The sequence below is a fragment of the Elephantulus edwardii genome, unplaced genomic scaffold, assembly GCF_000299155.1.
Source record: "Elephantulus edwardii isolate Elephantulus edwardi_28Jun2011 unplaced genomic scaffold, EleEdw1.0 scaffold00001, whole genome shotgun sequence".
In the NCBI taxonomy this organism is placed as follows: Eukaryota; Metazoa; Chordata; class Mammalia; order Macroscelidea; family Macroscelididae; genus Elephantulus; species Elephantulus edwardii.
The window spans coordinates 48,415,636-48,428,966 of record NW_006399751.1 but is presented as its reverse complement, the minus strand read 5'-3'; the positions used below and the strand labels follow the sequence as shown (position 1 = coordinate 48,428,966).

Here is a 13,331-nt window from a genome sequence, read left to right as displayed (position 1 = left end):
GTGACTGGGATAATTGGGATGGGAGTGTCAGAGACGGTGCGATTGGCACAGGACAGAGCGGAGTTTAGGGCTGTTGTACATAGGGTCGCTATGAGTCGCAGGAGACTTGATGGCACATAACAACAACAACAACAAGAACAACAACAATATACATATACAAAATGTCAAAGGATAGGATGGGTTCTGTTGTTCATGGAGTCAATATAACTTATACCCTGCTCAGTGGCACCTCACAAGAACTACAACACATATATAGTTATTATTGTTGTGCACCATTGAGGCAGAACTGACTGATAGCTGACCCACCAGCAGATTTTCAGTGGCAATAAATCACATGAGAAAAATATCAATGTTCAATTTCAGGTGCTCTTATTAATTTGCAATCAGTTTTTGTAACATATTCTTTAATATCTAGAGGGAAAATATCATATCCCAAAGAAATGCCCACCTATAGTCAGTATTGGAGTCCTGCAACAAGCACAGCAAACCTGAGATGGGGCAGCACGGGAGACAGAACTCTCATTATTTAAAATAGCCACCATCATTTTGGGCTTTATCCTCGTCCTTTTTTTTTTGTCTCGGGTAGTAAAAACAGTTAATACACTCTTTGCAAACCAAAAGGTTGGTAGGTTGAATCCATTAGAGGTTCTTCAGAAGAAAGTCCTGACGTTCTACTTTCAAAGAGTAAGCCCCTCAGAGTCTGGAGCATAAGTCTACTCTGATCCCCTTGGAGTTGCCAAGAGTCGGAAGTGACTTCACAGAGACTGTGAAGTGCTGGGTTTTTCCTAAGAGATGAAGACAAAATCATGAGTGGTGGGTCCTTCCCAAGAGATGAAAATCCTTTAAGACAAGCAGGAAATAGCCATCTTTTGAAAGTTTCAGTTCTCCTTTCAGACCACTTGTCTCTTTTTCTTGAAGTTGGAAGCAGGGAAATTGCACAGGATCATTGCAAGCTCCATTTCAGATTCCCTCTTAACCCAGTTCTTGAGTAGGATATCAATTCCATTAGATGCCTCTGACTTTGGTTTTCTCTCCCTGACACAGACTGCTAGTCACAGTGTCTAGGAAGCACAGGAGGGTGCTTTGGGGCAATGAGGCGTTCTTAGTGGGGAAGAGGCAGTCTAGGGTGCAAACACTGAGGATGCTGAACATTTAACAAATGATCACTGTATTTACATTTAAATTAAAATGGAAACTTCATAAAGGTTAAGTTTCTGAAAGGTGTGTGTGGTGCATCTGCTGAGGTCTATTGTTTATTCATGCTGTAAATCCTTTGAAATGTGTTAAAATGCTTCCCACTCATTATAAAGCGCCTGCCACCCCTGGATTACGACTTTGATGTCACCAATCCTGCTTCAAAGGGTTCTTTCTGGGCTATTAATCACAGTTTAGCCTCTGAAGATATCGCCAGAGAAAACATTTGGACATCTTTGTGCTAGACATGCTAAAACTTTGAAATCTTGAGTGTCTTGCATATACACAAATTGCTGCATTTCCTTTCATTGACAACTTTTTAGGTTTCTACAGAGTCAAATGGCAGTGCAAGCAAAAATGCAAACAAATCTCTTAGGGAGCTTGGCTTGCAGGACTGGGAATCTGGGAGGCCATAGCAGGTGGAGCTGGGACTGGATGAGGGGGAAGGGAGAAGAGTCTGAGTTCAGACCACTTAAGCCTTCAAAGGTGAAAAATGGAGTGGCAGGAAGATCCAAAGTTCAAAGGGCAGTTGTCTTACCATTTTTTCCCACCCTCATCATTCATTAATTTAGCTACTTAGAGTAACCAGAGCTCCCTGTAGTAAATTGCTGAGATGTCTTGGTTTTCTCTGCCCTGTTGCTTTCAGCCTTGAAACTTGCATGAATTGTTCACTGCAAGTAATAATCATAATCATCAAATAAATAGCTAAAGAAATAAGTACTAGCTAGCCTGCTTTTGCTTGGGTAGTTCTATGCTGACATGGCCTTTAGTGTGTCATCTCCTTGAATCCTCAAGACAACAAGAGATATTAATTAACTTGTTCAAGGTCACACTTCTCCACCCCTCTCTCCTCACTTTCCCCACCTGCTGTAAGCAGCAAATCTCTCTGGGGGTCTCCAGGACTAAGGATGCTTACTGTCTAATCAGTGTCTTAATCCCTTAGAATGGTGCCCTCTATTGTCAAGTTTCTTGCCCATAAAACTACCTTCCACATCTTTTTTCTCTCACATTGATTCTTTTCAATGACCTGCTGTGCTGTATTCAGAGACTTCTTTTTCTGTTTCTTTTTTTTTTTTTGCTTATGAAACTGGTATAGGTTCAACCTATTATTTATATTACCATTTACATTACTGAACTTTTCGTACTCAAGTTTTCCCAATTCAGAGCAGATTATTTGGGAAATTCAGGAGAAAATGAGAACAGAGAGAAGAACGTCATTCCTAACCCTCTGCCTTAGTTTTGCCTTCAGTGTAGTCTTTTTTCTTTTTTTTTTCACACAGGTAACCTGGCCCAGACAAGAGCCAGGGTATCAGCAGCCTCAAGGTCTTTGCCTCCACATTTTGGTGCTGGACGAGCCAAGGTAAGTAGCAGGTTTGCACCCAAAATGATGTGGGTCAGGGGATGCTCCTGTCCTTTAGATAATCTCAAGGTAGGCCATTTACTTCATCTGATCCATCGATAGGCAGTCTGATAAAAATATCAAAAGTACATGGGTAAAATTCATGGTGTAGTGACAAGAAGGTGCACCGCAATCCCCGATGTACATGGTTTGAATCCACCAGATGCTTTGCTGGAGATGGAGGGGCAATCTCCTCCTGTACTGTCAGATCTGATTTGACAGTACATGCACACACAAAATAATAAAATAAAAATTAAAAAAGTACTTAGGCAACTATTGCTATGTTGTTACGCTTATTGAGTCAGAATAGAACTGTAGCTGACCCTCCCACAGGGTTTCAGAGCCAGCAAATTGCACAAAAGGAGATTGCTTATCTTTCTTCCATGGAGCAGTTGGTGGATTCAAACTGCATGCCTTCATGTTGGCAGTACAGCTCCTTACCAATAGACCACTATAGAATCCTTTTAATCCTGTTCCTTAGAGGCACCACTTAAGATGGGTAATATTTGAAAACAAATCTATCTAGGGAGGAATCTGCTACAAAGGATTTCTTTAAAGTGTTAACAAACAGGATGTCACTTTAGAGACAAAGATGGCCTGACCCAAGTCACAGTATTGTCTGCACCTCATGTGTGCACGAGAGTTGGACAGGGAACAAGGAAGACTAAAGAAAAATGTATGCCTTTGAATTGTGTTGTCAACAAGTAGTGACTATCCTATGGACTGCCAAAAGAACAAATCTGTCTTTGAAGAAGTTAGTCAGAATGCTCCTTAGAAGTAACGTAGAGAAACTTTGTGTTACATACTTTTACTGTTTTATCAAGAGAGGCTAGTTGCTGGAAGAGGACATCACACTTGGGAAAATAGAGAATCAGCAAAAGAGAGGAAGGCCCCCAATGATAGAGTAGCTGCAACAGTGAGCTTTAGCACAGCAGATATTGTGGGGATGACACGGGATCAGGTTGGGTTTCATTCTGTTGTATACGGGGTTACAATGAGTCTGAGCCATACCTGACAACAATAGGAGCCGACCCCTTACCACTCACACCCCAAAAAGTTATCACACCTGTATATTTCAGAGTAGAACTTCACTCAGTGGAATTTTCAGTGGCTAACCAGGGTGCTCCATAGAGGTGTGGATAGTGGAACTTCATCTCACATACTTTGGGTATGCCGTCAAGAAGAGTTAGTCCTTGGAAAAAGACTTCATGCCGAGAAATGTGGAGGGTCAGAGAAAGAAAGGAACACCATCAATAAGCTTGGCTGACACAGTGATTGTATCACAGGTACATATCACAGAACACAGATATTTAGGATGGCACAGGATAGGGCAAGGTTCAGATCTGTTGTTCGTAGGGTCACTGTGAGTCACAGTCAATCAACAGTACCTAACATCCATTTTTTTTCACAAGTAGATTGCCAGCCTTTCTTCCTGTGGGTAAATGCATTGTCAATATCATCCTGGCTGTACCAAGAAGGTACTAGAAGAGTGGACAATGAAAACAGGCTTCCTTGTTATATTAACTCCCAAGCATGTAACATCAGAAGAAAGGAAAGTGTGAAGACAGTGGAAAGTGCTTCTGATGCAAGCCATAGTATTTTCCTGTTGCCTTCTGTGTGTCTGAATGAATAGGAATACAAAGAGGTATCAGTGCCTTTGAATTGCAGTGTTGGAGATGCATATTGAGTATATGCCAGGCCAAAAGAACAAACAAGTCTGTCTTGAAGGAAGTGGAATCATATTGCTCCTTGGAGGCAAGCGTGGTGAGATTCTGTCTCAATTACTTTGAGCATATTTTTCAGGAGGCACTAGTCCTTGGTGAGAGATATCATGGTAGGAAAGGTGGAGGGTCATTAACACAGAGGAAGACCCTCAATGAGATGGATTGCCACAGCGGGCTTGAGTATGACAGGGATTTTAACAGATCTTCAGTTATGATCTATTGTTCATAGGGTCGCTGTGAGTCATAGTTGACTTGATGGCACCAAACAACAACAGTAATATCAACAGGCACCTGGGTGGCTAGATAAATAGGTCACTAAGGACATATCATTTATTTTCTTATCAGACCATGGGCCTCCTTTCCCCTAAATTTGTTATACAGATAATTCTCTGAAGAACCCAATACCTAAAGCAAAATGATCTGTTAGCTACTCAGTTATTGTTTATTTGAAGGTAACTTTAGGAAAAGTTGTTGTTAAATGCCATGTGGTTGACTACTACTCATAGCAACCCTGTGAACAACAGATCAGAACTTTACCTCATCTTGTACCATTGTCCTGATAGTCACAGTATCCCATCTAATTGTCCAGCATGATCTCTTTTTCCAAAGATTGGCTCCTCCTGACAACATTATCAAAGTATATGAGACCAAGTTTCACCATCCTTGCCTCTAAGGAGCACCCTGGTTGCACGTCCTCCTAGATGTTTATTCCTTGATTAGTTTACTGTTTATGGTAGTCCGTGGGATAGTCAGTACTCTTTTCCAATTCAACTACACAAAGGCATTGATTGTTTTTGGTTTTCCTTATTCATTGTCTAACTTTCAGATGCCTAGGAAGCAATCAAAAATACTATAGCTAAAAAAAAAGAAGAAGAAGAAAAGATTATTGGCAGCACCATGATAGATAGAGATTAAGACTGTTAAACATTACAGTTTGCTTAGCTCCACAATCAGCACCCTTGGCACCAGCAGTCAAGAAATCAAAAGACAAATTGCACTGGGAAAACCTGCTGTCAGAGACCTCTTCAGAGTTGAAGAGAAGCAACATTGCTGAGAAGCAACGGTGTCAGTCTAGAGTCTAAAATGCTCTTGATCCAGGCTGTGGTCTTTGCAATTACTTGCTATGCATCAGAGAACTGGACAGTGACTAAAAATGACAGAAGAATTGATGCCTTTGAATTGTGGTGCTGGAGAGAGTCTTGAAAATACCATGAACCACCAAGAAAACAGATAGGTCTGTCTTGGAGAGGGTGAAACCAAATTACTTCTTGGAGGGTAGGATTTTGAAGCTTTGTCTCACATACTTTGGGTACGTGGCCAGGAAAGACCAGCACTTAGAAAAGGACATCTTGCTTAGAAAGGTGGAGGGACAGTAAAGGAGAGGAAGAAGGGGTGTCAGAGTCAGTGAGATTGGCTTAGGACAAAGCAGGCTTCAGAGCCGTTTTACATAGGGTCGCTATGAGTCACAGGTGACTAAATGGCACAAAACAATAACAACATAGTTTATATCAGGCACACATACATATATAATTTAAACACATTTCAGTAATTTTAGTTGTAAAACAGGCAAGAAATACTCTCTGTCAATAGGTCCTCATTTGATTAACTCATTGTCATTGAATTGGAACCAATGATATCTGATCCTTCAGTAGGAATTTGGAAGATGTAAATTGTATGGGAGATTACCCATCTTTCTCTGAGAAGGCTCTGGAGGATTCAAATCCACCAGAGGGGTGACACTTTTGTATTGGCAGCAATCTCCTTATGCATTTCAACACCAGAGTTCTCTCCTGATATGATAGTAGCTTAGTTAATTGTTTGATGAGTTTAGGCCTTAATCACTCTTGCTTCCAAATTTTCCCCTTGGTTAATTATGTGGGGTACCTAAGTCAGGTAACAAGACTAATTCTAATCTTCAAGTAGAAAATGATCTTATTGACTGTGGTTTCTTAAAGATAAAGAATACGAAAAAAACCCCTTAAAGTACCTAAGGATGGCTTGCTATAATTCCCTATTGAAACAAAATTTCTCTGTGGTCACCTTCCTTCTAATCCACAGAAATCTAAAAGGAAATTTTTCTTCATCTACATTATGGGTGTTCACTATTACTTACACTAATGCACCAAGAATGATAATATAAATCATAGAATATATATTATTATAATAATATAATATCATATAAACTGGTTTAATGGAAGTTCTGATAGTACTTGATTCTCTGAGCACAATTCTATAATATGACAAAGCTTAGATATTTAGCCAAGATTTCTCTGGACAACAAGGGGACAGAGAAACTTATGTAAATAGCTAAATTGCCATAAAAAAAATAAAGCTATTTGAGTGAGAGACATTATACCTTATCTTTGTTTGCATAAGTATAGTCTATTAAATTATTATAAATTTTAGACAGTTTAGGAGAAAAAGAAAATGTTTCTTTATCTTGAAAACAAACATTAAAACTTTGGTAATATCCCTCCACAGAAAACTCATAATGATCTTTTAGTTCACTCATGCCTGTAATTAATTTCTGTTTCATTTCTTCTACATTGGCAGTAGTGAACTTATCAACCAAAGAATTCTGGAAATCTTGGTTCAGCCTAGTTGCATGAGCAGTGCATTTGGAAGTTCTCTGTTCAAATATCTAGCATAGTCTTTTAATGGATCCCATTTGGGGGAAGCTTTCTGATTAGTGGTTTTTATTGCAGAGACCTTCAGGCTCAACATCAAAACTATCTGCAAAGGATAAGACTTAAAAGTCACCATTGTTAATCTACTACTGACAAACATTTATACAAGAGAAAGAGCTGGGGAGAATTCATTAACAACTTGTTGCTATATACTGTTGAGTGAGAACTGGCCTGTCACTGGTTCTCTAGCAGGTGTTCAGAGGCTATAAATCACACAAGAGATTGCCCATCTTACTCCTTTGGAGTAGCTGGTGAATTTGAACAGCATGCCTTTGGGTTGGCAGCGCAGCTCCTTACCACCACACCACCAAAGCTTCCAACATTAGCAGTTAATACAAGGCAAAATAAAAGTCAATCCAAAATAAAATTTTAGTCAAAATTTCCAAGCCTATTTTTTGTTGTTGTGTGTCCTCGAGTTGAATATGACTCAGTGACCCTATGAAAAACAGATCTGAACCCTGTCTGATCCTGGCCCATATTCTCTGACATACTCAAGTCCATTGCTGCAAACACTGTGTCAGTCCATCTCATAGAGGATCTTCCTCTTTCACTGACCTTCCACCTTTCCTAGCCTGATGTCCCTTTCCAAAGAATATACCCTTCTAGCAACATGCCCAAAGTATGTGTGAAGTAGTTTTGCCATCCTTCTCTCTAAGGAGCACTCTGGCTTCACCTTCTCTAAAACATATCTGTTTGTTCTTTTGGCAGTCTATGGGATTTCAGTTGGCTTCTCCAGCACCACAACTAGGGATTAACCTTTGTTGTTGCTGTGTTGTTATGTGCTGTTGAGTCACCTGCGACCTACTATGTACAACAGCTCTAAACCCTGTTCTATCCTGAGCCAACCTTATTGTCTCTGATGCACCTACCCCCATTACCCTCATCACTGAATCAGTCCATCTCATTGAGGGTCTTCCTCTCTTACAGTGTCCTTCCACTCTCCTGGCCATGATATATCCCTTTCCAAGGACTGGTCCCTCTTAGCAACACATGCAAAGTTTGCCAGACAGTTTCAGAATCCTTGCCTCCAGGGAGTAGCCTGGCTTTACCCTCTCCAGGATAAACCTGCTTGTTCTTCTAGCAGTTAATGGTATAGTCAGTACTTTTCTCCAGCATCACAGCTCAAAAGCATCAATTCTTCTATCATCTCTAGTCATCATCTAGCTTTCTGGTGGATAGCATGTAATTGCAAAGACCATGACCTGGATTAGGCACACCTTAGTCTCCAGACTGACATCTTTGCTCTTCAGTACTCTGGAGATATACCCGACACAAGACTTTGCCAATGAAATTTGTCTAACAATTTCCTGGCTGCTGGTACCAAGTGTATTGATTGTGGAGTCAAGAAAACTAATGTTGTTAACAATCTCAACTATCTATCTATCTATCTGTCTACCTACCTACCTATCTATCTATCAAGATGCTGCCATTCAGCCCAGTAGTGAAAAATTTTTGTTTTCTTGATGTTGAGCTTCAATCCATATTGAAGGCTGTAGTCCTTGACCTTCTGCAGCATGTGCTTCAGGTCCTCCTCAGTTTCATTTAGCAATGTTGTGTCATCTGCATAAAGCAGGTTGTCGATGAGTCCTCCTCCAATCCTGATGGCACATTCCTCCTCATAGAGCCCAGCCTCCTGGATGATCTGTTTTGCATATAGATTGAAAAGAATATGGGACACATCCCTGGTGTACACCCTTCCAGATTTTGAACCTTGCAGTGCTTCCTTGTTCTGTTCTTATGACTGCCTCCTGGTCCAAGTACAGGTTTTGCATTAGCACAATCACATGGTCTGGGATTCTCATTCTTCTCAGAGTCAGCCACAGTTTGTTGTGATCCAAATAGTCGAATGCCTTTGCATAGTCAATACACAGATAGACATTCCTCTGGTACTCTATCCTTTCAATCAAGATCCACCTAACACTAATTATAATATCTCTAGTAACACAGCCTCTTAAGAACTCAGCCTGCACATCTGGCAGTTCTCTGTTGATGTACTGTTCCAGTTGGTTTTGGATAATTTTCAGCAGAATCTTCCTTAGAAGTGATATTAATGATTTTGTTTGATAATTTTTGTAATGAGAACAAATCTGGATCTTTTCCAGTCAGTTAGTCAATAGTTATCCTCCAGATTTCATGGTAGAACTTGGTGAGTGCATCCAGGGCAATGTCTGTTTGTTGAAATATGTCGATTAGTATGCTGTCAATTCCTGAGAACTTGATTTTTGCCAATTCTTTCAGAGCAGCTTGAACTTCTTCCTTCATCATCACGGGCTCTTGCTCGTACATTGTCTCATGAAATTCTTCTGTGTCTACCAATTCTTTTTCATACAGTGACTCTATACTCTGTATACTCCTTCCAGCTTCTTTTAATGCTTTGTGGACCTTCCTTAATGGATCATTTAATATTTTTCCCAAAGCATATTTAAGTATTGCAACTCAAGGCTTGACTTTAACTTTCTGTTCCAATTTTTTTTTAAATGGCTGATCTTAATTCTCAATGAGAAAAAAAAAAAACTTTGAATGTAACATATAATAAATCCAAGACATAACCAGATTCACTATAAATAATATAGTTAGGCATTATCAAGAATATACCAAGATAGGAGCTCTGGTGCCCTGCTGAGTAAAAATTTATGCGACCAACCCAAAGGCAAGCAGTTCAAATCTACCAGCTGCTCCTCGGGAGAAAGATGAGCAATGTCTTCCTGTGAGATTTACAGCTTCTGACGCCCTGTGAGGAATAATTTCTGACTTGACCGTAATTAGATGAGAGATACCATGATTATCAATTTCTAAATTCTGAGAGGTAAATCATACAACACTATTACTCTGCTGCCAGATTTTCTTTTTCCTTAGTACTTATTTCCTACAAAGGGAAATAGTACTTTTTCCTTGCAAAGCAGAAACAAATTCTGTTTGATTTTTCAAGAGGTTTCAAAGTGTCAAAGAGTTTATAAGTTACTGAAAACAGTACTTAGTTATTTCACAAAAGATTATAAAGGGTAAAAACTTTAGCTTCTGCAAAGCCAGATGGCTTGGTTTCTTAGTTAAGGGCCTAAAAATTAATATAGACTCAGAGAGATTCTGATACAGTTGCCTTCTAGGCAGATTACAAGTACAAAGCTTGTAAAGTACAAAGCCAAAATGTTTTTATGGGCACAAACAGGAACAAGGAAATTAACTATATAGACATGTTTCAGTGACTATTATAGTTTCTTTACTGATTTGGGATTAAGGGGAAATATTGAAGTAAGATTAAATGCGCAAATCCTAATTGTCTGGTTTAGTTGTTTTTTTTTTTTGTTTCTGGAAAAGTCATTTGATAGATTTCAGCTCTTGGAAAGTCCAGGAACTTATAGAAAATAGAAAATAAGTAAGGTTATGGTTTTGCTGATGTGAGATTACCAAAAGTGACTGTTTTAGACCTAGTGATAGTTGAGAGTCAGATTAATAGCCAGCAATTCAAATTAATATCAAACAATATGGCAAACCTATTGCCGTAGAGTCTGTCTCAGAGAGGCTATAAAACATAGTAGAACGGCCTCATCCCCACAAATTTCCAAAGTTGTGGTCTGTACAGAAGCAGGCTGCCAATGAATGTCTGTTATTGTGTGTGCTCTGAAATCAGAACTGACCCATAGCTGACCCTCCAGTAGATTTTTGGTAATTTGTCTCATGGAAGGAGAAGAGAGTGCCCATTTTCACCACAGAACAGATTCAAACTGCACGTCTTTGGGATTGCTGCACACTTTCTTACCACCAGGCCACCATGGCATGGCTAGTGGGTGAGAACTACCAATGTTTCGGTTAACAGCCCAAGGCTTACCTACTGTGTCATGGGGCGGCGAAGGAGAGGAAGACCCTCAATGAGATGGATCAATTCTGTGAGTGGAGTGGTGGGAATGAGTGTGTCTGAGACGGCGAGGTTGGCACAGGATAGAACGACATTTAGGGCTCTTGTGCATAGGGTCGCTATGAGTTGCAAGCAACTCGATGGCACATAACAACAACAAAAACATGGAGAAAGGATGCAAGTTTGACACATATCTTTCCTGATTTTAAATGATGAAGTATTCCCTTGTCCTATTTTAATAACTACTTTTTGGTCTATGTACAGGTTTCACATGAACACAATAAAGTGTTCTGAAATACCCATTTTTTTCAAAGTTATATATAATTTCTTATGATCCACACAGTTGAAAACCTTTGCATAATTAATACAACTTAGATTTATACTTGAGTCCCAGGAGTAACTGTGTATGTGAATATAATGATAAGACTTTAAGTCATGTAAAATAATAGATACTGAGTGATTAGACAGGAAACCCACCAGCTAGGGACTCACACCTGCCTCAGAACTGTGAGAGTATAACTTAGTGTTTCATTCTGTCGTTTCTCAAATTTGGTACTGGAACTTGTACTGATTTTGAAAACAATACATATTATTTCATTTAAATCTTGCTTCATCAGGAATTTTCAGGTCACTTATCTGTTAAATCCTCAAGCATGAGAGTTGCTGTGTGCTCAGAGAGAAAGTAACAGGTGCATAAAGCCACCAACACTTTCTAATATAGAGCGAAGTGTAAGCTTTTTCTGAGGCTTTCTCTATGGGCTAACACTGATGCCTGGCACCCACTGTCTAACTTAAATAAGAAGGGAAGTAAAGGAACTAAGAAACGTGTTTTCAAGCAAGAAGTGCTTCTTCAGAGAAATCTCTGAATAGAAAAGGAAGTAGTAGAGATTCCCAGAAAAGAGATAGAGAGACAGAGTGTGGCTGAGAGAGAGATATCAGATGAAGGAAAGAAAACAAGGAGAAAAAAACTTACAGAATTTACCATTCCATTGATTTAAATTTTTTAGGATTTCTTTCTATAGCAGAAGTACCACAAGTTGGTGGCTGTATGTACAGAAATTTATTACTCCCAGTTTGGTTGTTGTTAGGTACTATTGAGTTGGTTCTGACTCATGACAGTCCCATTAACAACCAAGTGAAACTCTGGCGTGGCCCTGCACCGTTCTCATTTAAGACATCAGCTCCAGGGAGAATCTTTCTCTATCCATTGACTAAGAGGTCATTTTAGCTTCTGCGTCTCTAATGATCTTCATATGGGATGGCATCTATCTTCTCATATCTAATCGATTCCTTTTACAATTCAGAATTGATCAGCTTAAGATATACCCTATATTGATGTGACCTCAGAAACAACAAAGATTCTTCCCAAATGAGAAAGTATAAGGTTTAGGATTTATAGCATATTTTACGCAAAATAGCTCATTGCTGTTGAGTGGGAAGTCCAGCAGAATTTCAAAGGCTGTAAATCCCATGGGAGAAGAGTGTCCATTTTTCTCCCAAGGAGCAGCTGGTGGATTTGAACTAACCACATTTGGGTTGGCAGCACTACCCACTAGGCCACCAGAGCTCCCTATAGCATATTTTATGGAGATGCAATCCAATCAGTAACACAGATCTAGCTAATAGCTTGATATGAACCAAAACTCGCTCCAAATCAGAGCATCTTTCTGGGGGAGGCACTTTCCCTGTCAGTGGTCTCCTTGACTGGTAGATTAGTGTGTGTGTGTGTGTGTGTGTGTGTGTGTGTGTGTGTGTGTGTGTGTAGAGAGAGAGCTTTGTTGTACTAGTGGATAGAAAATTATGCTACCAAGCCAATGGTGGGTGATTTTAATCTGCAGCCCTCGGGGATGATTGTAATTGTTTTTGGTCAAACATTCTTCTAGGTGGTATAGCATTGGTCTGTGCATTGCTGTACAGAGGTAACTCATGGTTGCTGTGATACTAAACAATGTGACACTGATGTGTCCGATATGATAACGGTTACCCATGGTGACAGTATTTGGTGGAGCTTCCTGATTAAAACAAGCTTGGAAGCAGGAGTGGCATCCACTTCTGAAGTAGCTTGTCTCTGGAAACTCTATGAACTTAGAAAAATGATGAAAGTTTTACAAGTGTTTGGGTCTTTTGTTCATAGGGTCACGATGAGTTGTCTACAACTTGATGGCACTTAACACAACAACAACATGTGTGTAATCCCCATTGTGTTACCACTCTGAGCTATTAGGTTTTGAATCCACTTTACTGGCCTGTTGACAAAACAAAAGAAAAATTCTGTTTTCAAATAAGGTTACATTCACACATACAAAGGGCTAATGCTTCGAAATATCTTTTTTTCAAAAGTGTCAATTCTTTTTTATTTTTTTCTTGTACACTATCTGGCTTTTGCATGCTTTTGAAAAGACTATGGCTTGTTGGAATCAGGAGAACCTTAGTCCTCAAGGTGACAGTTACTTTTTTTAAAAAATTGTGATTTT

At 39.6% G+C, this 13,331-nt stretch overlaps 1 protein-coding gene across 1 annotated transcript in view; it reads left to right on the top strand.

Annotated features, from left to right (window-relative positions):
* The window catches only part of MYO3B (myosin IIIB), a 642,969-nt gene that overhangs the window by 344,915 nt on the left and 284,723 nt on the right, over positions 1–13,331 (top strand). The window contains exon 23 of the mRNA XM_006878970.1: positions 2,475–2,554. Coding sequence (XP_006879032.1) covers positions 2,475–2,554 — 80 coding nt within the window. The remainder of the gene's footprint in view (positions 1–2,474; positions 2,555–13,331) is intronic.